Source organism: Ischnura elegans, chromosome 7, assembly GCF_921293095.1.
Source record: "Ischnura elegans chromosome 7, ioIscEleg1.1, whole genome shotgun sequence".
Taxonomy (NCBI): Eukaryota; Metazoa; Arthropoda; class Insecta; order Odonata; family Coenagrionidae; genus Ischnura; species Ischnura elegans.
Genome location: NC_060252.1, coordinates 17,533,430 through 17,559,556, shown reverse-complemented (window position 1 = coordinate 17,559,556; position 26,127 = coordinate 17,533,430). Strand labels below are relative to the sequence as shown.

The 26,127-nt window shown below is 39.7% G+C and overlaps 1 protein-coding gene across 2 annotated transcripts in view; it reads right to left on the bottom strand.

The window, feature by feature from the left end:
* LOC124162426 (rhombotin-2-like) overlaps positions 1-26,127 on the bottom strand; it is a 293,106-nt gene that overhangs the window by 5,799 nt on the left and 261,180 nt on the right. For both annotated transcript variants that reach the window (XM_046538959.1, XM_046538960.1), the window contains one exon: positions 16,492-16,633. In XM_046538959.1, the coding sequence (XP_046394915.1) occupies positions 16,492-16,633 (142 nt within the window). The remainder of the gene's footprint in view (positions 1-16,491; positions 16,634-26,127) is intronic.

Below are 26,127 nucleotides of genomic sequence, written 5' to 3'. Positions count from 1 at the left end.
TGGCGTTCATTCTCGCGTTCATACATTTGGGCATTAACTAGACGTGTTGAAATACCGTTTAAAAAGGTCTTAAATGTCGATATTTTTCTAACGCTTTCTCAAGTTAACTTGTTTCGAATAGGAGGAGGAGGACTTAGAGGTTGGGCGTATTTCTAAAGATACCCACCCGGTGTTTCATTCAGAACTAAACGATCAGAATTTAGGATCCTCGCCGTTGCCCCAAAATTTTGAGAGTCGGTCCCTATCTAAATAACATCCCCTGTGTGAAGCGTGTACCTCCTTTATCCCTTGAAATACCCCGCCAGTCTTTCGTACACACACAGGCCCTGAGAGGACTTTCGCCATCCATGCCTCCGGGGTGTCAGATTTCCCTCATCCACCTCATCTATCTCCCCCACCCCACTACCTCATCCCTTTTCCACTCTTCCCCCTTCCCCCGTCCTATGCCTCCCTTTTATGTCGGTCACTTCATCCAAAAACCGACTTTAATTCCGCCCGCGCCCGCTCTCTCCTGCCGTGGCGCTAATCCCGTAAATCACTGTCATTAATCACGATATTAAGCGGGAGCGCGAGGTGGCAGCACTGTTCCTACGAGATAGGGAAAAGGCAATGAGGGGGGAAGGGGTGGGTGGTGGTGGTGGGTGGGAGGGGGGGGGGAAGAAATGGAATGAGTAAAGGGAGGGGGTGCTTAAGCGTCCCTTTAGCAGCAGAGGGAGGGGTTGGGGGAACTTTTGGAGTCCGGTGATAAATTCGTGGGACGCACACGAAATCCGAAAATAAAGCGATCCCTCATATTAACTACTTTGACAACGAGATGTTTGCTTCGGAACTCTTTTCCCTCCATTTTTTTTTCTTTTTTTATTCCTCGCCGGCCACCCTCGCCTGCACAAACGCTCTTACGTGATGCTGGGCCCCGCGTATAGATTTGCGGAATTAAACATGCGGCGAAAACGTGACGCTTTATTGACCAGACAGTCACGAAAGAAAATAAACCATTGGAAGTAGGGATGTGTGGACGTGGAACCTTTTCCAGCAAATGTAGATTGAGAGGAATAATAACCTCTCACGCCTATATTCCACAGATCTGAAAGAATGATACGTACACTCCTGATGGAAAATAATCGCAATTTTTGATATTGATCGGGATTTAATTTTTGAAATAACTGGAAATTTTCCTCATAAATTTCTATGAAATATAATGTACGGAAAGGTGGAGAAAAACCCGGCGTTGGAGATGACGAAAAACGCCGTGGATACCGCGACTGGTCTCAACGAAAAACGTCCAATCTGATAAACGGAGTTTTGAAATTGAAGTTTTCTCCACAAAAGAAGCGAGGATAAGTCACTTAAAACTCTTCGCTAACGCCGCGTGATCCAAATTGTTTAGTCATTCTTCCTGAAACTTATGGTGTTCCCAAACGCAATGATGTTCCATGACTCCTTTCATTCGAGAAGAGTAGTAACCCAATGATAGAACTTTAGATCATAAAATGAACAAAGAAAAAGAAGACGCATTATATTTGTGAAGAAAGATATCTCAGAGCATCATATTTTATCGACAAATTTGTTTCCGGGGCCTATCTTAGCTCTAAATAGTCAATGCTTTCAATCAATTAATCCTCAAGTAACTCTAATGACTGCAACTATGGGTTACTTTACATAGGGAGGATAGGGTACTTTCTATGTCATGAAGATACGTAGTACCTCCAGGAATTGCAATATAATTCGAACGAAATCCATACCCTACAGGATTAATATCATTGTAATTGTCGATTCTAGTGCTGGATTATTATGCTCTTTGAAGTACTCAAGTTGTGCATGAATTCGAATATATACCTAATAGAAAGTTATATAGATGACTGCTACTTCAAACTAGATTCAGTAATAGAGGTAAAATATTTCTAAATTATTTCGAGAACAGTATGACATAAAGTAAAAATATTTAATGGAAAAGTTTCATACGATTTAATCTACGTTGCGATAAATGGGTGAGTGAAACGAAATGACGCATGCTAAAATAATTTGGATTCGGGATAAAAATTAGGATATTTTTTATTCCATCAGTAACTTTTATTTCGAAAATTCATGTACTTTTTAATATGCGCTTCCATGAGATGGAATCAGAACACGAAGGATTAAGGGTAATAAAAGCAATGTTATATTCATTTCACCAATTGTATGGATCTTTCCCGTGAAATGCGCGGCACAAAGTGATTCGCGATATGCGACTTCGAAAGCCGGACATTCGCTTTTTTTTCCACCACGTCCACAATCTTGTTCGATATTATGTATGTTCCCACCCCCCCCCACCGACCATTCCTAACCCCCCCCCACCGAATTCTCCCGCCCCCTCCTTCGCTCCCCCAACCCTCCTCTAACATCGATCACCTGCTATCCGGCACCAACGAATCTTTTCGGCGACACGGTTCACGCAGCTTTAGTTGAATATATATCTCTCCAGGGGGGATGAGGGAAAAAAAGGACACATTGTCAGCTGGAAAATGATCGGTGAGCATTTAAAACAAGTCGTTCTGTCCCAACACGAATCTTATAATCCACCATTCTTTTAAATACGGCGCAATTCTGCTCGCAATAAATTGAATTTATGGGCACGTCGCGGTAAAAATTCAATATTTTTTTTCAGAGCGTGCCGGTGAGATGAATTTCGAAAAGACTTTGCGTGAATAAAATCCATTCTTCCATCTCAACCGGCGGGTTCAGTAAATATACAGTGACCTGAGCGTGATAAAAAAATAAGTTGAATCAGCAAACTCATTCAATTCCTTGCAAAGGTAACCTGTGAAAATCAACTGCAACAACTCCACGATGGATAGTTTTTGCACATAGAAAGACATTGGTAGAATTCAAAAAAACTTCATATCAATAAAATAATTTTGCTTGCCAGATAATAGCCCAAGATTTTAAAAGAACAGGAATTGAGAACCTCACGCATTGCAATAATTTTTCCTCTTCCTAATATCATTGTATATTTAAGGATGTTGTAAACCCACAAAGTCACCATTAAATTAGTCATATTCAAAATATATCCCAGCAAAGGCTTTAAAATATTTGTTCGATTCCCAGTACCACAATTCTATCGGCATAGTTTAGCACGCTACCTATTTCCTTGTAACAAAACAGAAAAATAGCTCCTTTTATGTCGCCTTGTGTGATTGCAATGCATATCTGTCTCCTTTAGTTGCTGCAACCCATTAATTCCAACCTCAATAATGAGCCACATCATCTGCCGTACTTTGAACTATTTAAAAGATATACCTTATTGTCCATTGTGCCTATAACCTGCTAATTTTATTTCTCTCATTCTGTTCTGCCTTTAACATCTTATGGTCTAATCTTATTCTAATGTTTCCACGCTGCTATCTAATGCCATATAGGGATCTTATACACTCTCATTATGCCTCAGAATTTTTTATCGGTCCCAACAGCAATCATATGGCCATCTGAAAGAAGCATTTTTTTCAGTGTTAATTCCTTTACTACTCTGTTTCTTTCCATTGAGAGAAATGTAGACAGTAAGTCAAATATTTATCGTTGCCTTCCGTCCCCAATTTCCTAAAAGGTTTGAAAACTTGATTAGGCTTTTGGCGATGGGAATATTATCTGAAAAATGTCATCCATCGCATAAAAATAGAACTATTCCATAATTATTCCATATTATATGCCATCATCAAGAAAAGTCAGATAAATTAAAAATTTCGGAAAATTGAAGGTTCTCGCGATAATGATGGGATAGCCCCATTTAAGTGGAATACGAGTAGGAAAACAAGTTCTCAAGTGCCTCTTCCCTTACTCTTCAAAGCCTTACTTAACCTATTGGCGGATGCAATATGCTTAATGGAGCGAGAGGAAGTGGGTATTTTGAAAGAATAACACAAAGCATTTCCCCCCCTTCATCCACTCCTCCCCAACCGCAGGTTTTCCGGTTTCCGAGTTTCGTTTGAGGTATTCATTCACCGATCCCTCGCAACGCCGCTATATTTTCCACGACTCGTTTCCTCGACTCAATCGAGCAATCACCTTCGCAGTCAGCCTGCGCGCTCCTTCTCGCTAATCCCGCTTGATGGATAGGTTCAAAATCTCTCCTCATTCGTATTCCACCCTCGCTAGCGGACCAACCCACCCCCCACCCATGCCTACCTCCCGGCCCGACCCCGCCTACATCGTCACATCCCCATCACTATGGCTACGCTTTAAGCCCTCATTCTCCGCTATTCTTGCGCGCTCATTGTTACACTGGAAACGATCCCATATCCCTCCGTCTTCCCTCTCTGTATCTCTCTCACTCTCTCCCTCCTCCTTCCCATGCACCCCACTACAAGGGGTGGAACCTTCTTCTCCAGCTTCTGACGCCGCCGAGTTTCTTCGTCTTAATCCCCGAGAGCGCGCAAGACGCCTTTCTGCAAATCCTCTCATCAGTCCCTCACCTTTCCCTCGTTCCGCCTTAACTACAGTTAGGCGAACAGGATATCGGTCAAGAAAAGGGAATTCCACCCAAGCTATTCCACTAAAAACAATCTCTTATTTTCATCTTTTACCGTGAGAACGCGTGCTGCTTGAAATTACTTCTGGATCTCTCAAGCTAATTTGACGTAAACTTAAGATAAAATAAAGTCAGCTTTTTTGTGGAGAGATATTGTCGAGCAATATAATGAATGATAAACAAGGATATCGTGTTGTCCACTGATTTCATGTTTTGATTGCTATACAATCATAATCAGTTGCTGATACCTTATGATGATTCTAAGGCAATCGAAACACGTGTTTTGAGCTGTTAAGTAAAATTAGGGGGCAGTAATAATATCTTTGTTTGATGAATGACCCTTTATGCAAAATAATTTTGAAAAATAAATCTAAATAACATAATTTGCTAGAAATATAAGAAATAGTTTTCCTAAACTCTGTTGAAGCTTGTAATAACCATATTAAAGAAGTAATTTTCTTAAATTGACTCCAATTTATGAACCAAAGATGTTTTCAACCAGCAGTAGTACTGAGTGATGAAACTACTGCTGAGCTGAAACGCGGGTCGGTTTATGAATCTAAATGTGGATTGAAACAAAGAAAAAATACCCATAGCAGTGGCGTTATGCCTGCAATAGCTAACGAGTTATCGTCCTGATGTAAAATTGAATTTATGTAAATGTAGAATGTTTGCTTGCATGTGACAGGAGTTCTCTCCGATAATCAAATGCACTAAAATGAAAATATACTAAACTTCTCCGAAATTTAAATGAATTACGTTCTTCGAGGCTCTGAATGATGTAATAGGGTTGCGGAAATACGACTGCAGTATTAAATACGCAGAGTCAAATCTGCAGGTGTGTATCAGTGTATTCAAACTTTGACTATGAGTCATCAGTGTTAAGTATCTTTTTCTTCAATTCTTCCCTTTAACTTCAAGCTTCATTTAAAAATATATTTACGTTTGCTGATTTTATCTGAAATTACGATGATATGTAATCGTTTGAATCGATAGCTTGTAATGTAAGATTTCCTTCATAAAGTGAGCCGAAATCTGTGCAAGGCATTTTGGGGTTATTACTTGTTTGTGATTTATGACTCGCCATTACATATAACTCCCAGAATCGTCTCTGCATTTCTTTCGAAATAACCTTTCCGCACCCCTCTTGCAACACAGGCTCAAGGCCCCCTTCCCCCACACCGAACCGAAGGAGTTCTGCTCCTTAATCTCTCTCCCTTCTCTATGCAGCCACCCTCCAACCGCCTCCCAAAAACCCTTTCCCACCCTCCCCTCCTTTCCTAATGGTAATTGGACCAATCGGCATTCACGGCCACACGCGCCCCCTCCCCCCTTTCCCTAATTCTCACCTCACCCCCTCCAAAGCCTCCTCCGCGTTCCGTCTTGATAACTGCAAGGCGGGGTTCTCCTTATTTGGCGACCGCGATTGTCTTCGGGGGGCGAACAAGCGGGGAAGGAAATATTATCTGCGGGTATCTGTGCGGTCGCACCTCGCTCCATGGTTGCGTCAAAAACCCATTATGTGTGTGTATTACGGCGATCATTCCTCAGAGGGCCGGTATTAACCTTTATAATTATCGCAGTGACAGTTCAGCAGTGAATGCTTTCATAGTATGCAGGTACATCTACATACTACCAAACAAGCCGCCTAAAAGGCGTTGGCAGGGGTTGTTAGGGCACCAGCCGTTCACACACAAAAATGGAGTACTCTAACGAGGTTAGGGCTAGTATTTATTAAAGTACCTACTTTATTGGTCGGGGAAACATTTTTACACATCGATTCGTTCCGCAAAATATCTCTCTTAAATAATCACTTCTGTCGGACCTGGGAATATAGTGGGGCTCTAACATAATGCTGTCCATGTTGCTCCTAAAAATAACATCTCAAGCAATCTTAGCCTAGCGCGCAGCCTAAGAGTCACTAGCGGCTCCTACCCTAATTCGTTTAACATCTGGGAAGCGCTATCTGTACGCCCGTAGCAGTTTTTGACGAATCGCGTAGCTTTCATTTGTATTTTATTCAGTTCATGGATTAATTATGAACCGGGGCCCATGTGCTTGCAGCATATTGAAGGTGTGATCGGATGAATGTAATATACTACCTTTCTTTTACTTTCTCATACGAAAATATACCCACAATACGCTTTAAAAATTCTAACTTATTCACGGCTCTGTCCAAAATATTCTTTGTACGTGTCCCCCACGATAAGTTCGAAGTTATCGTAACTCCCAGTTACTTTATTCGGTTTTTTACTATTTTAAAACCATACAGAGCAAAAACATGGGTATAGTTGGACGACCTCCCCAAGTAAATTTGTTCAGATTAAGTTCAAGTACCCACTTATGGCCCCACAAATGAACGGTGTTTAGGTAATGCAGATGAACATGGAGACTTGGTTGCAAAATAAGACATTAATGACAGAAGACTAAGTGGAAGAAGTAGTGAGTTTTGTTCCCAAACGTTTCCTGAGAATTAGAGGAAGTCTGCTCTTTTACGTCAGTTTTTGAAGGTAGACCAGTTCCAGTTTTTTTCAATTTTCGTAACTAAGTCGATGTGAAAAATTGATGGTTTAGGGCAGCCACTGCGTAGCAAAACATCGAGTTGTAACTTGGCCAATAAGTCAAACATCACTTGAGTACCGAAAAATTTATGAAACATGCCATGTGATGAAAAATATCTCACGGAAAAGACTACGAAAATCACTCTTTACCGAGCCAGACCGATTAGAAACAGCCTCATACTTCATATGCTAACACTTCGAGGAATGCTCAACAATTAAAAATTACACGCATTAACCCACACCGGAGTACATATTAATAACGTCCAAAATATTCCTCGCTTGTCTTGAATCAACAATAACAGGTCAACTCATGTAATTTAAAAAAATAATCGGGTATTGTCTCAAGAAAAAAATTGATTTGTTTGCTAAATTTTGACTTTGAGGGGTATTAAATTGTTGTCAGCCCACAAATATATCGGAAATAAATTTAAGACACTAATATATGGTGGTAAAAATTAAACACTTATCTTTTATAACAACACGAGGTACCTTTTATACCTTTGATAGACAGGCTTAGTTTTACGTTCAGGTCGCATACGTAAAGTCGCTCGCCGTAAAGTCAGGTGTAAGAATTTACAACGCACAGAAAACAGCTTTATTGGATCGTAAAATAAATTTCTTGCCTTCCCTTACGGTGTAACCTATCCCCTGACTAAATTCATTGCTTTTCCTTTGACAAAGTGTCTGGTAGGCAATATGGGCGGCGGCGTCTAAGCCAAATTCAAAATCTCTCTTTATATCTTTGAATTTACTTCTAAGAATTCCTTACAGTAGGTATGATGGATAAATATATAAATGTGTAGTTACTGTGACAAATATGAAGGATAAACTGGAATACCGGTGGAATACTCTGCCTGTGATGACCTTTTATTTTATTCGATAGGAATATCCACATGGTTCCAAGCTTTGTTTGTAAGGTACACTTTATTCACCAAATTTCACGAAATGTTTCTCTTCACTTTGGTAAGATTTTAAAACAAAGATCGCCAAGTATCTTACAAACCGATAATGTTATCGAATCATTCAAATTATAGCCATACTTGAATTGAAAACTGCGAAAATCCATTAATCACTCAAGATACAAGGAAATTTTGCTGTCACGTTCCACTTTAAAATATAACGGAGACTTGGGAGACAAAGCGTTGAAAGAAAGCGTCAGCACCAGCCATTGGGTGACAAATTAGATGCTCGCGTGCAATTAAATACTGAGATTTATTCATTCAAGTCTTTAATAGTGGCATATATCGTTAGAGAGAGAAAATTGATTAAAGCTTGGGGCATATTAATCATTAAGCACAATTAATACAAATTGCTGTCATAGGTAAATTTATGATAAATATTCATGATAAAATAGGAGCGTGCTGAAAATGAGTACATGAATAAGTGAAAATCTAAACAAAAACACAATCTTGGCTACCATATTGATGAAATAATAAATTTACTTTAAAATTTTATAAAAACTGGATTTCCCATTTGCACCTTAGGGACATGCATCCTCGTGAAACAGGGATTGATTATATTTAGCTCGATGAGGAAAAACTTAAATTAATACACTTTTCTCCATTATCTACGGATATTGACGAATTGTGATTAAACGTTCCATCCTCTAAAAAAAATGGCGGCTGAGCTTTAAGCCACACAGTGCGTCCACCGGGTTGCTGATGGCGGGACTACCCATAGAAGTAAAGGTTAGCTGCAATATAACCGAGTTTACAAGTCGAATAAGCATACGTGGACAAAAAGGGACAGCATTCCGAGGTAGTATGGGCCTCTGAACACTTCCCAAAAAGATAACTTTTAACATCGCGTAGAGTTTGTACTCTTGGGATATCTTCTACACATATAAAAGAGAGTGTCTGTTTGTCTGTCTGCTATGAATTTCCATACGGCTGCATAGATAGCGACCTTAGTTTTGACATAGGTGTATTTCATGATCTTGAAACCTATAGTGCTAATTTTGATTGTGTCCGACGCGTCCTTTGCGTTGTTTACTCATTATTGTTTGTTGCGTCATGTCATACAACTTCTGGAGTTGGACAACCTGCAGGGTAGGCAAACCTCTTGAAAAGTAAAAAAAATGAAAATCCTACCTTAAGACAATGATTCCAAGTTCCAAGTTTCCCTTTTCTCTGGGTACTATCATTTCCTAGCAACTCCAGGTGGGCTGCTAGTTCTCTGTTACTACTTCCACTTAGTAGACGGCATCAAAAGAAGGCCAAGGTTGCAAGGTTAAGTTTAATTTGGTGCGTAATAAAGCCACAGAAGTCCGAGGGAAGAGGGAGACACGTATGCGAGAGTGGAAGAGGCGGTAAAGAGGAGCGAATGAGGAGATAGTGGGGAGGGTAGGGGGCGCATGATTCGAGTAGGTGGCGAGGGCCGGATTGAAGTAAGGAAGGGAAAGAGCCCCGCAACATAATTGCGAGTGTGTTGTCTTTAAGAGGGCGGGACGTTAAATTGGCTCCTGCGGGAAGGATAGCAGGCAGAGGTGGGTAGGCAGACTGTGCGAGTGCGGTGCGTGCCAAGGGCTGAGGGGAGGGAGGGGAATACGAATAGCGGGGGACGAAATGGTTACTGCGAATGGATGATAATATAGATGAGAGGATTGGGTCGAGGGGTTGGGGGCTTGCGATGAGGGGGCTGAAGGGGACAGGGTGGAAACAGGGGAGGGATGGAGAGAAGGGTTTTCTGGGGTAGCAAGACGGCTCAAGGCATTCCTTGTCGCGTGGTCCGTGCTCTAACACGGGGAAATTGTCTTTATCCATGTGCAGAAGACTCAAGACGCAGCGTTAACCCAAGATGCCATGTTTTTTATTAAAATGTTAGCCACTATTCCTTAAGAACATACACTTTTTTATCTATCATATTACTAGTATTTCATTTTATACCTAGAAATCAATTGATTTTTAATCCCTTATAAAAAAAGTTTCTAATTTTTCTCGCGACAAATTCATTATATAATAAATACTTGAGTTTTATCTGTCATTATGGTGACTAATTTTAAACTTTTAAGTGAAAGATTAGAAGAAAATTAAGCTCATTTAGATGTATTATTCACATGATGGCCATGAGAAAAATTATCGTGACCGGGAAGCGATCCACGGCCCTTAAGCTTTCCGGTCCACTGTGCAGACCTCTACGCTACCATGGTGTACCTATGAAGGGAGCAAACAGGGATGGGATTCATCAAAGGGATTTCTTGGGCAGACAGACGTCTCAATGATTTCCCCGCCCTGCACTCTGTGTACTTGTGGGCATTCGTACGAAGAAGAAAGATTGGCCCAAGTATGAAGAACTGGGAGGAGATTGTTCATCGAAGTAAAGTTTACTCCTGGCATAATCTAGAGCCGGGATGAAGTTTTTCCGCTCAATTCGTTGGTCACACTAGTCCCACCGAAATAATAATTGATTTTTTTTAAATCTCGCTTTTCCAATCACAAGTTTTTCAATTTTGATTTTTCCTCATATAAACGTCATGCTTAATTTCACTTACGCTGAAAACGTTATGCTGAATTTATACGGGAAAAATCATAGACTATGTTTTTCTTACTAGATATTCTTTGCCGTAGCTAAATTAGAGATGCAATTCTATAGCAATGAGAAGCCTGGTGAAAAATTTGGAAAAATCAATATGTGAGAGTACCAAAATGTATAGAGGTGCAGTTTCTAAAAGAATAAATAAATGGGCTATGATCCACTCATTTCCCTACTTACGACGGAGGCAGATCATTTTCATAGCTAATCATATTTCTCATCGTTCACGCATCCAAATTGCACATTCGTTACAAATTCTAACGGATCAATTCACCTACCTGTAGGGATATTCGAATAAAAATGTTTAGTTTATCAGCGATTTCAAATTTTTGCGCACTTATTAGTTTTACATTTGGTAACGTAAAATTTACTGTTAACATGTTTTTTTTTATTCGCAAATTTTCAATTCATTTGTCTATCACTTCGTTTGTTTCTCAACTTTGCTCCGCTGACGAGTAAACAAATAAAATCCGAGGACTTAAGCACGATCGAGTGATTTTTTTTATTATTGACATTGATACTTGCAGTCTTCCACAAATACAAAATTTATTACCTGGGGAAATAGAATAATATAAATAAATATAGAGAAATAAATGGGGGTTAGTCTCCCTCCGGTTTTTCCAGGCATCATTTTTTCCTCTTATAATCTCCTCTCTGTTCCGTTCACATTTTGTTTTCCCATCTCCTCCTCCACATCTCTCTCCTTACTTCTCCCACTCCAGTTAAAATTGTATGGATCGAATGCACTGCACGCCATTTTTGCCTTGAAGATGGTGACAAAGTAGCATGGAAACATAGGTCGTAATAGATTTTTACAATCGTGAAAAATTGCAAGAATTTATTCCAATACAGGGAAAATGAAACATCTGAAAGGCAGGCATACTTCTTCCTCAACCTGCATCGAAACGAGACCCTAGGTTTATTTCGAATTGCCCGGAAATGATGATTTTGCTGTCTCAGCAACAGGGAGGGCTTCGAATTTCTCGGGCAGCAGAGAGACGTCCTCCTGCACTGAATCTTGGCGCTGTTCGCATATTCCAAGCAGGTGATCTGCTTAGAGGGCCAAGGAGAGGCTTTTGCGCAGGCAAGACGATGATGAACGGTGGCTGCTTCGTCCACTAAGCTTCCGGGTGCGGGGGCAGATTTCGAAAGGGGTGGCACAGGGAGGCATTTCAAGGGGCGGGGGGTTCAATAAGACCCCTGGTGCATAAGCTGTGTATCGCGCCAGCACGCTCTCTCCGAAGATAGGCAGCTAAGTCCTGGACCAGGGCGTACAGGAAAAAGGGGAGAATAAAGTCTAATCCAAACACGCTTGTCATAGAATCCGTCAATCCAAGGATAATTTCTCGGAAACGATGTGCTTGGCCTTAAACTTAAAAAAAAGTGTCCTTTCATCTCCTCGCTTACGAAATCTGTACCTTAGTTCCATAGTTATAGGAAAGTGTATTTTTTATTGAGTATTTTCTATTGGCATAGCCTAGATTTTTCCATTCCCCAACCCCTTCGTACAATAATTTTGTCTTCGCATGTATGTGAAATGAGAAAATTTGTTGGTGACAATAAATCTTTGTTTAACGATTATGGTTCCTCAGAAATTTGTTTGCATTAGAAGTGAAACATAGAAGAAGATAGACTAAAAATATTTTCGACCAAAGCGTCATTAGCATAGAGTTTCCGTTTCCTCGTTTTAAATATTTTCTCAGAATTGTCTAAAAATGGGTATTGGTGAATTAAAATGTATGAATATCTTTGTTCTTCTATTAGCAATTGTAATTACTATTTCTGATTTCCGGCTCGTGCACGTATAATAGTTAAATTTGTTAAAAATCCCCATATAAAAGGCCAATATGTGCTGTTTTCGATTGTGAGTGAATAAGTAAAATAGAATTTGTCACGCCAATGTCACGACTCCAAATTCATCAATTTTATCGAAAAAAATCACTTTCAGCCATTATTTTAGAGAAACTCCGTATTAGCTATAAAATATTCAGACCTTGAAGCTGATACTAGGTATATTTACTATCAGAGTAACGGTAACACTAAGCTGTTACTCTGTAAATGAAACCGTTTTTAAGGAATTCACCATGGGCACTTCTGCAACACCCCTTCCTGGGCGTGATTATTTTCAAAGGTCTATTTTCTGTCGCGAGGGAGAATCCCTCGGAGGGACACGGGGGCAGCAATAATGCGGAAACACTTTCCATAAATCCGTCGCCGGGCGCACGGAGGGACGAATCGCTCCGGCCTTGCATCTCCCGGAGTCGTCGGACGCTCAGAAATGCCAGGGTTTAGGGAATCGCTAACGGCGGCGGCTTTCGGAGATCCTGGCAGACAGGTCGAGAGAGAGGATAGGGAAAGGAAAGCACGGTCTATTTGCATAGTAAGTAGATGTGCTAGTCAGGGCGGGGGGGAGGGGCATGAGAGGAAGGGGTTTACGTTTTAAGACGGTGGGGGAGACGAGGGAATGGAATATATGCGCCAGAAGGGAGAAGATTAAGACGCCGCCGGTCGTAGTTAGCGCAGGAGGGCGGGAAGGTGAGGAGGGGTTGGATCGGTTGGAGGTGAGAGGTAGGCGTGAGTGTGAGTGTGTCTGCGTGGGGCCAGAGTAGTTACTCCGAGAGGAGGCAAATGCACTCAAGACAAAGGCAATTGCGGTTGCGGAGCGAAGGGAAAGTTAAGGGCGGGCGCACTCACTCGAGAGTCGATAAAGATAACCGGCAATTAGCAGTTTCCGGCGGAGGGAAGGAAGTGAGAGAGGGACACGGTTTAAATTTCCTTCCGAGGCCTCGTCAAAGTGTTACTTGGGCGATTTCAGTGGCCAAATATAACGGTTTTCGCTATCTCTCAGAGTGGAGAAATCACGGTAAGCTTCCTTTTTTACTTACTTACTTAAGGGGAATTTTTTCTCATGGCAATTCTTGTAAACAGCAAGGGAGCCTGGCAATCTACAACAATGGACTGTAAAAAACACCCATGTCATGGATAGGGAAAAATTATTAAGGCGGGTCTCGACCCCGGGGTCGTATGTTTGGAAGGCGCGGACTTTATTCCACTGCCACTGAGGCCAATGATGAATATGGATCAATCATAATAGAATAGTGCGGCTTCAGTTATTCATGGGATGGATTGTGGCGATAGGGTAACAGAGATTTTTCAGAGGCTGCCCGATGCCTGATTAACTGCCTTGAGGAGGACACTTCAAATGCAGCACTTCGTCCGTCGGATGGGACGTTAATCCACAGTCCCCGTGGCGCCTTTCGTTAAGACTAGGCTAATGTCGTACCTGGGTTTCCCCCTTGACGTCCAACTAAGGACACACAAATGTATATGATTATGCGAAACCAACTGTTTCTGATGACAAATTCGAAAAATTAAAAACTATAAGTAATTCTCTGCGTTTCTCTGGTTTGTTCCGCGTCAGCTGACTTCTGCACAACAGTAATTCTTAGTTAAATGAGGCATCATCGTAATATTTATAAATGATTTATTCGAACACTACGCGTTTCGTTGTTACAAAAACATTATCATTTAACAACGAAGCGGGTTTTGTTGCATTAAATCCATTGGAAATATTGCAATGCCTCATTTAACTAATACTAAGAACTTCCACCAAATCGTGCCGCAAATCGTAGAAGATAAACATACCTAATTCTGTTCAAAAACGGCTCCATTCTTTTATGATATCCTTTAAAAATATTATTAAGAAAGATAGTCATCGTTTTTTTATAAAACGGAGAAAGTAATATAATAATAATAATATGATTAATTGTTCTTGGAAATTGTCCATTAAGAACATATTGTGGTTTTAGCATACAATAAAGCATAACATAAAAATTACAAATTGTATAATTGGAAAATATAGGCAAATATGGATACATTACGTATGAAATAAGAATATAAGAAGAAGTATCAAAAGAAGTTATACTCTTTCAAGGGTTTGTATAAACGGAATAAATTTTGCTTGAAAGCAGACAAAGAGAGAGAATCTTTAGCATCCTTTGGAACACTTCCATAACCGTGCTCTGACAACACAGGAGTATTTTTCATAAGTGGAAGGCCTTTGTTGTGGGGGATGTGAAAGTAAAGGCAATAGGAAGTGAAAACCGTGGGAGAAAGGAATGGAGGAAGGGTGGATGAGACATCAATTGTGCATGATAACAGTAATTCCGTTAAAAAAACCTAACCATTCTTTTATGATAACCTTTTACAACATTACTAATGAATTTGTCATTGTTTGTTGTACAAGGGAGTGAGTGTAGGCAATAGAAAGTGAAAGTTGGGGAGTGAATGGTGGATGGGGAAGGGAGGATAAGAGGAGAGGTGGGGTGTAGGTGTGCGGGAGATTAGCCCAAGTATAGTCGCTCGGAGATAAGACTCAGGGGCGGTGCGCTGAATGCGGATGAGGGGAGGGCGGAGATAAGGGGGGGGGGCAGAGAGGCAAGAAAGGGAATTTGAGGACGCAGAGAGAGTGAGTGAGTGGGTAGATAGATGCTAAGGGTGCTGCCCCAAGAAACTCTCTACTCCCCCGTTTCAGGGGGGGGGGGTGGCAGAATGGGTTAAAGGGTTCCCTCCTCCGGAATTACCTGCTCCACCCTGGAGTATCCTAGTGGGGGGGGGGGGAGAGAAAGGTGGACGTGGATGCTGAGACACCCTTCGAAGTCACCCCGAGACCTTCCCACCAAACCCACACCCTTCAACCCCCTCATCACCATTTGCTTGTTCCCTATCAATCTCACTGGGTCGTCGTTGTGAGTCGTCTGCCTTACCCAAACTTAAACCTTGCGGACCGTTCCTTCCTTGAGAGGATGGAAAACCTAAACCCACCTCTCCTTCTTATTGTATGAAGGGAAAGGAGAGTGCCCTCCTCTCGGTGTTCGCCCGTTGGTTGAAGGGCATTGGGCTAATGGAAGGGCACAGGTTAACATGCGGAGAGTGTGGCACCTACCCGAGGGATAGATGGCCGATACTCAAGTGTTTTTGTTCGCTGTGGATGGGTCCGAGGGCTTTAGGATGGTCGCAGTTCTTACTCCAGCTCTGTGAGAGGACCTTCCACATTCAAATGACCGATTGCCCGAAAGGGATGTTTGAACAGCCGACGGGAAGGGAAACTGAATCTTGATTGATTTGTGTCCCACCCGCGGCTATTCGGCAGTTAAACTCGATCGACGAAGAAACGCATGTGGTGACATAGTACTGCGGTTCAACCGTGAAAAATCGAATCAAATAAAGACAAGATGTGTAGTATCTAAAATCTGAATCCCATTTCTGGTGTCTTATAGCCATTCAAAATGTATGGTATACAATTGCAACTAGGTACAAAATCAGTACATTGCAAATGTAGGGTATAATGTTGAAAATTTGCCCAAAAATCGTGCCTCACCTCAATTTAAATTTTGCATTGAAACTCTGTACAAGATATCAGTGGAAGGGATAAGATCCGTGATAGTAATATGCAAGATATCTAGGCAAAATATAAAGAAATCTGCGGTTAATCTGTGAAAAATCAGATTAAATAATAGCAAAACATATAGTATTTTGAAACTGAATCCCTTTTCTTCCGTCCCAGCTAGTGACTTTCCGCTTGCTTCTATCAGAAGTAAATACATGTTACATCAGAAAAGTAGCGTATAGTGTTGAAAATGCGTCCAAAAATCGTGTCTTACCACAAAGAAAAATTTACAATCAAAATGCTGAGATAGAGGAACGTTATCAGAGATTAGATCCATGATAATTACATCCAAGCATATCTAGCTAAAACTTAAGTCGTAAAAATTTTCCAACGATTTTATGCCAAGTATACAAGCATTTAACAAATCGCTCATAATATTTGAAAAATTCCAAAATTATTGCATTTGAATTATAATTTTATAGGCCTCATAACCAGAAAGTCCATCTTACCGGGAAATGCGTTGTTTGCCTTTTGATGTGAGCAATGCTCGGTGGGTTGTACGCCATATTCGCGAACACCATTCTCTCCTCGTAGTCGTACTCGCACAAAATCTTGTTCTCGCAGAGGTAAAAGCGGTCACCGACACAAAATCTGCGAAAAAAATGAAAAATATTATCGATGAGTGGAAACATTTTCTTTATTGTACTCTTAAATGTAGTAATTACTAAAAGAACAGCTTCATATAGGTAGAACAAATATTATGAAATTCCGTCAGAAAAAAATTTCAAGGGAGAGAATAAAAGTTTTTCAAATAGGAATTGGTGTGGCATAACGATTGAAAATACCGTACCTAATATAAATACATAAAATGCATAGCGTTATACATTTCATTGAGAAAATCGGCACAAAGTCATTAAAAAAATAAACGAAACAGAAATCTTTAAGTTTTAAATTTTATGCAATCTAAGAAAAACAACATATTGAAAACGAAGCACCCTTTTTTTTGATTAAATAAAAGTCCATAAAGAAAAATTAGGAATTAGGAATAAAATAAAGAAATTAATATCTAATTGATTTGCTGCCTAATAATACTGATCAGAGAATAAAAAGTAACTGAATACAATGGAACATAAATGAACTTCAAGGGAGACTGAAAAAACTACGAAGAGTACTTGCTAGTGCTGCTGAACCTGCAATTTGCCGTGAAATGCTGATGAAAATGTGGGTAGTACACTTCGTTTTACTATTCAAATGTAGGTACTAATACAGCCATCAGGGATTTTAATTGCTAGCTTCATAGTTACCACATTAAATGTCTAGTTACGATAATATTTCTAGAGTTGGATCCCAAATTTTAATTTAAGATTTTTTTGCGTATATTATTGCAAGCTTACCATTCCAAATAAGGATTAATCTCAAAGTAAAAATTGTACATGCGTCAACATTCTGCATGTATCCAGCGGCTAAATCTATAGCAAAATGGTTGATTTATAATGCATTTAATGGTTAAATGACCGCCTAGCACTGCTATTTTACACGCGTACGAGATTCCTGAGAGTTCCACAGCATGGTCTCTTATTAAAAGGTAGGTAACAAGAAAATTTGTAAAACAGTGCGGTTCCTCCATAAAATTACCTTTCCATTTACACATTCCATAGCGGATTAGTTCTACAACGTTGCACGTAGCATTTCTTGTTCAGGGAGGAATATCCTTTGGTTTCTTTAGCAAACTCTCCTTTACACACTCTGCGCAAAGGAAATTTATTTCAATATCCCCGCTTGAGAATTAACTTCCATGGAGTATTTTATATCCCTTCGGGAACATAAAGCTCCCGAAAGGCGTTTTGATATATTGTGGGCGGAATGCTGACGTGAATAAAGACACGACACATTTTTATTTCCGAAAACGTTGGTTTTGCCACCAAAAGAGGGGGGGGGGGGGCGACAGAGCGAACTTCGACGTGTCCGAACTCATTTGTCTGGCGGAAAACTCAGGGAAGGCTTCGCGCCACCGATGATCATGTGACGAGAGAAGCGACGAAGCAAAAGGGTTGGATATATATTGGAGGGGCAGTTAATCCCGGGAAGAATTGCCGTTGGACTAAAATAACGAACCTGCGAATTAGGGAAGGGCAAGATATCGATGCAGGGCGAGGCAGGTGGACTGCGAAATAAAAACAAAAAACCCGAAGGGGCAAAGAACATTTGCAATAGGAATCTCTCTGCGTGCGGCTTGATTGCGCCGGCGTGCTTGAAAAAATATCAGGTTCCGCGGGCGCGATAAAAAACGTCAATTATTTCGGGATTTAGTGGAAGGTGGGTATATCATTTACGGAGAAGGGACGAGTTCATTAAAAATAATGCAAAAAGGCTTATATTGAAACGGGCCGAATGGATACAAGCCACTTACTGCTTATGTTTCAAGAGAGCTTAAGAGCTATATCCACAAATAATAAACCCTGGACCGTATTAAAAAATATCTGGGTGAGGAAAAAATGATGAATGTCCTAAAAACATCGGCCAATTAGCAATTACGGGGAATAACTTTAAACGCTTGTTTCAAAAAACTATAGCACTTATCGCTTTGGGAAAAGCGTATTCACTTGCATAACAGAATTTTTATTTTCATTCTAGCTAGGGGGGATATATAATGTCTCCCAACGGATTACAATAACTTCATTCAATATTCATTTCATCCCACAACCGGGGATGTTATTTCTCAATAGATATAGATAAAACTTACAAGACGAAACACCACATATTTGGTTCCAGCCTAAATCAATGCTGAAATTCGTCTTGAAGCAGGAGTCGGTAGAACAATTTAAAGCAACAAAGAAGGTCTAATGCTTAAAATTTTAATTACATTTAGATCCCCCAAATCCTGATGACAGCCGCACTGCATTTAATTTTCATCAGCCACAGTCCATTTAAGAACGTTCTTATAATCTCCTGCCTGTCTTCCAAAAATGAAAATAACTGCGCGCTTTACTTTTTTATTTTAAAAAAATACAAAAATTATATTATTGTTCATGAAAATCTGCCTTAACTTTTGTGAGATTAATTATTATTTAGTAAATCCCTCACTCAGCAATAATGTGTATGCATTTAAAAATACATTAATTTCTAACCAGGAAACATGTTAATTGAACATTTTTGGAGTTGAATTCCTTATTCTAAACAGGCTCAAATTCCATCAAAAATATGTTTAAAAGGTTATCAAAAGTTGAAGTTTTAATTATTTTCTTTCCAATCGATAACATTACTTGTATTTATAGTCCAAAACACATTTACGTATTACCTAATACATACTGAATTTTTGACCTTACTTTCGAATTTTGATCTTGGCTGCATTATTTGAAATACTAACGTTTGCATCCACATTTACCCTGATAAATACTCGGCAGAATCGAAACAACTAAATATGTACGAAAGTGTATGCTGATCGGATAGTCATATGAATGAATATGGTGCTGGCACAAAGTATTCATAGAAGTAGAGGAACAGCCTTTGCTATAAAAGTGTGCGTTCTTATATTCTTTATTGATACTATTACACAAATCATTATTAGTTTCATAAAATAATGTAGCATTGGGAAGACTATACATCCAAAAACAGATGATTAATCTCATTTATCAAAATATTGGTTGCTATGTTCTGTATTAAATTAGTGATAATAACACAACGTAGGGCATAGAGATTTTAAAATAAAAATAATGGATTAATCGCTACTATTAATTCTTTGATATAATGAAAAGTACCTTAAAATGCCATTGCACGAGCCGGAACCTGGGTTGGTTGGAATTAATAAATGTGAAAATAGGTTTATAAGTCCTTCTCATTGTTTTAAATATCAAAGGTTTCCACCGGTTTACCCTGAAAACTGTAGCTATTACTTCTGTTACGCTCTCCGTCGAGGCCCGTCCGTATCCTTAAGACCTTAATATCAGAGTTGAACGAAAGAAAAGAAGGGAAACTGGAATTCTGAGAGGGAGAAAAAGAGGCTAGCAAGAGGCTATGGGTTCGTGCTGGATGTGTTGGGTGTATTATAGGCGGGGAGACGCTTGGTTTCTGGGTGAGAAGGGAGTGGTTAGCGACGACGTAACAAATTGTGGGAACGAAGTATGCTCGTGAGGGGATGTGGTTAATGAGACGGTGGTCGGCGGTAAGGGGAGCAGACTGGCGTTCGGTTTTGGGGGTGGGTGAGAGGGGGGGGTACAAATTGGATGGGGATATCTTCTGCTTTGGAGGAGGAGGGCTGGTACATGAACGGGAAGCTGGGAAAAAGAAAACAAAAGGTTGGCGGCCTCGTGGAGTTCTCCCTGCGCGTTGGAAGAGCGTGTGGGTGAGGAGAGGTGATTGGTAAAATGGGAGGGTGATTAAGCTGGCAGCCGAATGGACCGGGAAAACGGAGCTGGATGGTTGTTTGGGAAGCGAGAAGAACTACAGGGGAAGTCTCCACGACGCGGTGGAAAAAAATAACATTCGACCGGACGTAAAGGGAGGGAAAGAGCTAGTTAAAAGAGAGCGTAACAACACGCCAAGTGATTACGAACAGCCGTTAAACTAAAGCACCGTCCGTAAGCACTCGTTAAGGTAAGGTTTTGGAGGTGTCTAAATTACTAGCACATACTAAAGTTCAAAAATACTGTATGATGAAATGAATGGGCTCCATTACGAACGCCTGTTGAGCTAAGAAAAAATAATTTTTGATCGGTAAAGAAAAGAGCCACATATTTTTAGGTATATCTTATTATTACATATATAACACCTTGAAATAAAAGCAAATGAGAAAAAGCTGAAACAGCACTCCCTATATGCATGATATTGATAATTTTTAATGCAAAGAAATTGGTTTCCAGTAATTCACTGCAGAGTGAGGAAATTGAGTTAAATTCATGTAACACGCAGAAATATTTTAAATACTAAATGGAGAGAAAATTACATTTTGTTTGAATACATGAGAGGTATATCTTTAGCAAGAACAGGGACAAATGTTTTCGCGAGAAAATTTCAAACCCTGCTCTGAGACTCAAGGACAATATTTGCATTGATTTGGGTTGAAAATATATGTGAGAATTAGAGCATTACTTTCAACAGGCTCTAAGATGGTATGTTTTACCAAATATTAGTGAATGAGGTAAGGATTGAGAAATATTGATGCTTAAATTAAAATCTCAACAGAGTTTACAAATTGAATGTCATTCAGATCGACAGACAACCATTAGACAAACAAATATTTAAAAAAAGCCGTCAATAGAAGGCACGTGGCATTTAAATATTTAAATAATGTTTGATGAAGGTACTTAAATGACATTTTTAACGAAATGTTTATTTATTTCAAAAATAACAATTGAATGCTTATTCTCAGCAAGGAGGTTGTAAATATCACATATTTACAATCTCCTTGATTCTCAGAGAGGGATCCATATGAGAATATAGCTTCATAATGACTCGTTAATGCCCGGCAAAATTTTTAGGATGGTGTTTTGCCGCTATTCAAGCCCATGGCGGAATAAAAGACCATTTGTGTGTTTTACTTCTCTTCAATTTGCGCTGTCAAATAAAATAGGGCGCTCACTATGCGTCTGCAGTCACAAAACTCCAGTTAAATTATAGCTCGTGTATCTCAAATTTACGAATATTCTCGAATGCAGATGCCCAGCTATTTAAGCTGATAATCAAAGCTCCGTTTGTTCGAGCATAAACGGTTTATTCAATGAATCCGCCGAGTCATGCATGAAATACATCAGCGGCAAACGACTCGAGGTCAGTTATCGTTTGCGCCATCCCTCGTAAATAATTCTGTATTTATCGACCGGTATTCCGATTTAGCCCCATAACTCTTGAGCTATTATATTTTTTCTTCATGCATCACGTCCACGCAACATGGTTTCATGATCTGGCGGGGAAATAGAATAGGAATAGCCTAGTATAGGAATTTTTAGTAGAAAAATAGGTCGAACGAATCAAGTATCAATTTTTTATGAGTCAAAATTATGAGGATTGTAGTGAAATAGAGGCAATTTTTTGGTACGTGTAGCCAATATCGTGAGATTTATATGAATTTCCGATGAGTAACTGCTTTCAAACATATGAAGTGAAACTAACAAAAACAATGCTCAAATTTACGATACTGCGGACTACGTGTATGAATGTTTGGACCTAAAATATATTTGTCAGAGCATTTAAAACGGAGATAATGGTTCATACGTGTAACCAATGTTGCTAGTGTGTAAAACCTACACGCTGAATTCACATTTTAAATTTTAACCTTTGAAGCAATATTAACAAAAATAATGAACAAATTTAAGGGATATGCTTAATCAAATAGTATTGAAGATCTTACCCGACGCATTCAAAATAGTTGTAAAAGTCGGAGAGTTAGGCATTAGATTCCTCTCTTGATTAACTCGAACCTTTGATGTGAAGCAAGCGAAGAAGGGGAACGTAACATTGAGGTCGATGAATCTAATAGCAAATGTACACGAAATACCTTTTCTCGTGAATTGAAAATAGATGGTATAAATCTGAGGTGGACCCAGGATAGGGACAAAGGGGGGGCTGAGATTACGATATAGTGTAAATTGGATAATTCTATTGCCCCCACCATCCACTTTCCAGATCTACCACTGGATTCTAACATATCAAAAGCGTGCACAATAGGACCTAAGTTTAGAGATAATTTGTATTGCGATTTGCTAAAGTAGGTAAATATGTAGGAAAATATAACTACTTAAATACTTTTGTACAAAGTGTTAACCCCCAAAGACATTCATGTTGATTTAATATTATCTAATGTGTGTTTCGACCCAATGGGGATGGGGCTATAATCCCCTCAGCCCCCTCCCCCATAGATCCGCCACTGTATGAAGGGGTTGTGTTTGGAAATTGGCTTTTTAATAGTAGGACTTTCTGGATAAAACTTAACAAAAAAAAAAGATGCACTAATTTAATATAGTGTGGCATCTTAAGGCAAATACATGTAAATACTACTTCCCTTGCAATGATAGAGGTACTAGTTTATTATTATGTAATTACAACGTCGCGGGATCAATTTTCGTTGCTGAAAAATGCGTTTAAAATTCAATCATCGGAAGCGAAACTAACAAAAAATACACGAAAATTTATTGTACTGCCGAAGGTATCAGTAAAAAAATGCAAATGACTTTTTCCCGAGCGATGGAAATAGGTAATATTTTGAATAGCGATATTTATGCCGCCAGTTTGACATTCATTTCCATTTGGGATTTTGAAGTTCAAACCTTTGAAAGAAACTAAGAAATTTGATGCACAAATTGGTGAATTTATGACACTGAGGATTTTCGTGGAAAAACTTTTTTAAAAGAGCTTTCTAAGAGCATGGAAAACTGAGTTAGCATTTAATGAGTTAGGTAATTTTTACATGTTCGATAAAAATTTCTCTCGTTAATGAACTTACGAAATACGAACCGTTGAAAAAAAAATAACAAAAGTATTGCACGAATTTATCTAATGTTCTATTGCCGTGCATTGACGGGCCATGGATAAATCGCATTTGGCCATTGAAAATCGGCCTAAATGAAAGACCCAGAGGTGGGTAGGTGTATATGACGGTCTCGATCTTCGTTACATTAATCATCAAGAATTTGCATATTCGGGTGTTTGGGAAATATTTAGCCACGCTCGGCTTGAGATACCCGGAGATAATTGTTTCACCGCTTATCGCGACCGAATCAACTCGATATACGTATATCCGAAGCGAAACGAATGACATTTGTCCCACCCAAAGGGCAGCCAGCGCCCTCATGAATAGTTCCGCACTGTGCTCTAAAAGGAAAGGCTAATATGCATGTGGAAACTGTAGAGGATAAAAATCTCTATGGCGCGCATTTGATAGCACAGTGTATTGAGGTCGGGAAAGGGAGACTGGCTATAATGTTCCTTTATCTTTTGCTAAGTGGAAATTATTGATTTGTCGCACACAAGCGGCGCACGCGAAATTGCTATCATTTAGGTTTTGGAGCGGGCGCAACCAAAGAGGAAAGAAAAAGGGGATCGTGGAGATGGAAAAAGAAAGGATGTCCGTCATCACTCATTACCCGCTCACAACAATGAATGCGAGCCCAATCGATTGTTTATCTTCCGCTCTCTGCACGACAATATCCAAACCTGACCCCCAGCCCCTAACTACCACCCCCCTCACCCCACCTACTTACCCCCTTTCCCCTCCCCCGCCGCCCCCCTTCACTGCAAAACACTCTTTGCAGCTTCGGCTGTGCTCCGCCCGGTGGCGCGGCGGTAGCAAACAAATTATTAAATCACGAAGTTCAAACAAAAAGGCCGGCGACGAGGAGGGGGGGGGGGAAGGGGCCTCTCCAACTCGCCCCCCCTCCAAAATGAAACGATAAAGCATATGCTAATCATTTGCACCGGGAGTGGAGTAATTACCATCGCAAACGGAAACAAAAATAATTCATTCGCCCATTTAAACGCGCACAAACAAGCGGCAAACACAGCACAGCCGCTCGGTTCGCGCGCGCGGCTCGCGCGGCAAAGTGGGAGAGGCTAACACGGCGCGGAGGAGTGGGAGGGCGGGACTTTATTGTTTCGACATTGATTCGGAATCAGTGGAACGCAAACAATCCATTGTCCCCGGAATAGATTTCCGAAGCCGTCGAGATGGCGGGGGGTGCGGAGGGGTAGGAGTAGCGAGGGTTATAGGCGGAGGGGAGAGGGAGGGACGGAGGTGGCCTGCCATTGGTGGAGCGAAGAGGAAGAAAGGAAGGCTATGAGAAAAAAATCTAAAGTTTGTCGCAACAGTCTCAGGCTTTTGTGGTCGCAAGGAATGATGGGAAGGATACGAGATGATACAATGGACGTAGACACTTGATTTGTCGTTAGGGGAATAAATTTATCAATTACTCCAAAAATTAGTATATTTTCCATATCATTGTAAAAACTTTGTGCTTCATTTCATCATTTCAACATCGCGTTAGATTCTATAAAAACACAATGGTTTTCAACAATTGACGGTATTTTAACGCGTAAAAAGAGGAATTTGATGATGTCGAAGACGATAACTGTCCACGAAATATATTCAGCATTTGACTGACTGGAAGCTGTATCCTGTTGCTTACCTGTAACGATAAATTACTGCTTTCACATATTTTAAATACAACGCGTGACGTTGGCTTTATTTTGACCTCTACCGATCCTTAGAGACCACTTCTACGATATCAACAAGGCCGTCTTCGGTTTAACTTTTATATATATATATATTACGTCATTCAGGGCAGTAATATTTTTACTAAAAAGTTACCGGCAAGGTCCTGAATCATCTGGCATCTACATCTTATATCACGTATCATTATTGAAATAACTCCTGAGGATTAGTCCTCATTACATTTTATTGAGATATTTGCAATGAAAAAGATATCCATAAGGGTGAGTTCATCAAGCTCGCTTTATCATTTAAAACTGAGCAAAAAAGGCATGACTGGATGAAAGTAACGACTATGAATTTATTAAGGCATCATTTGTGTCCTTTTGACTATTTCTATGGAAAAATCTGAAGCATTTACTCTATTTTAACATCTTAGGAGCTGAAGATATTGCATAGTAATAACTTCATATCCATACTCCAACTATCGAATATGCTCAGAATTGAAAACTGGCTTAGTTGATGCTAATATTAAAAGGGAGGAATAACCTTAATGGAGGGAATAAAATTCTTTTGTTTCATGTAGACATAAGCAATTTTAATTAGTTTCAATAAATTTGTTTTTTAAGCAATAAGTAGTATTTTTGATGTGGCACCCCAAATTTTAAGTTAAAATTGGAATTTAAAAACAACTTTGATATTTACCTCAAGTTTAATTAAGCGAAATAATAAGATACCATAAAAAATAATAAATCATTACAAATCATATATGACGATATTCAGGTAACATTCAGCAGAGTTCAGTATGAGAACAACTCAATTCGGAGATGAAATAAATCATAAATTCAAAGATGAATTTTGACGTAGCCTAAAACAGATGATAAATCATGATTTAAAATGAAAACGAGTATCATGATACTAGGGATATATATAAAAAAGTCTTTTAATCATTTTGAATAAATATTCCTTTAAAGATAAATAACAATGATGCCCATAGTACGCTAAA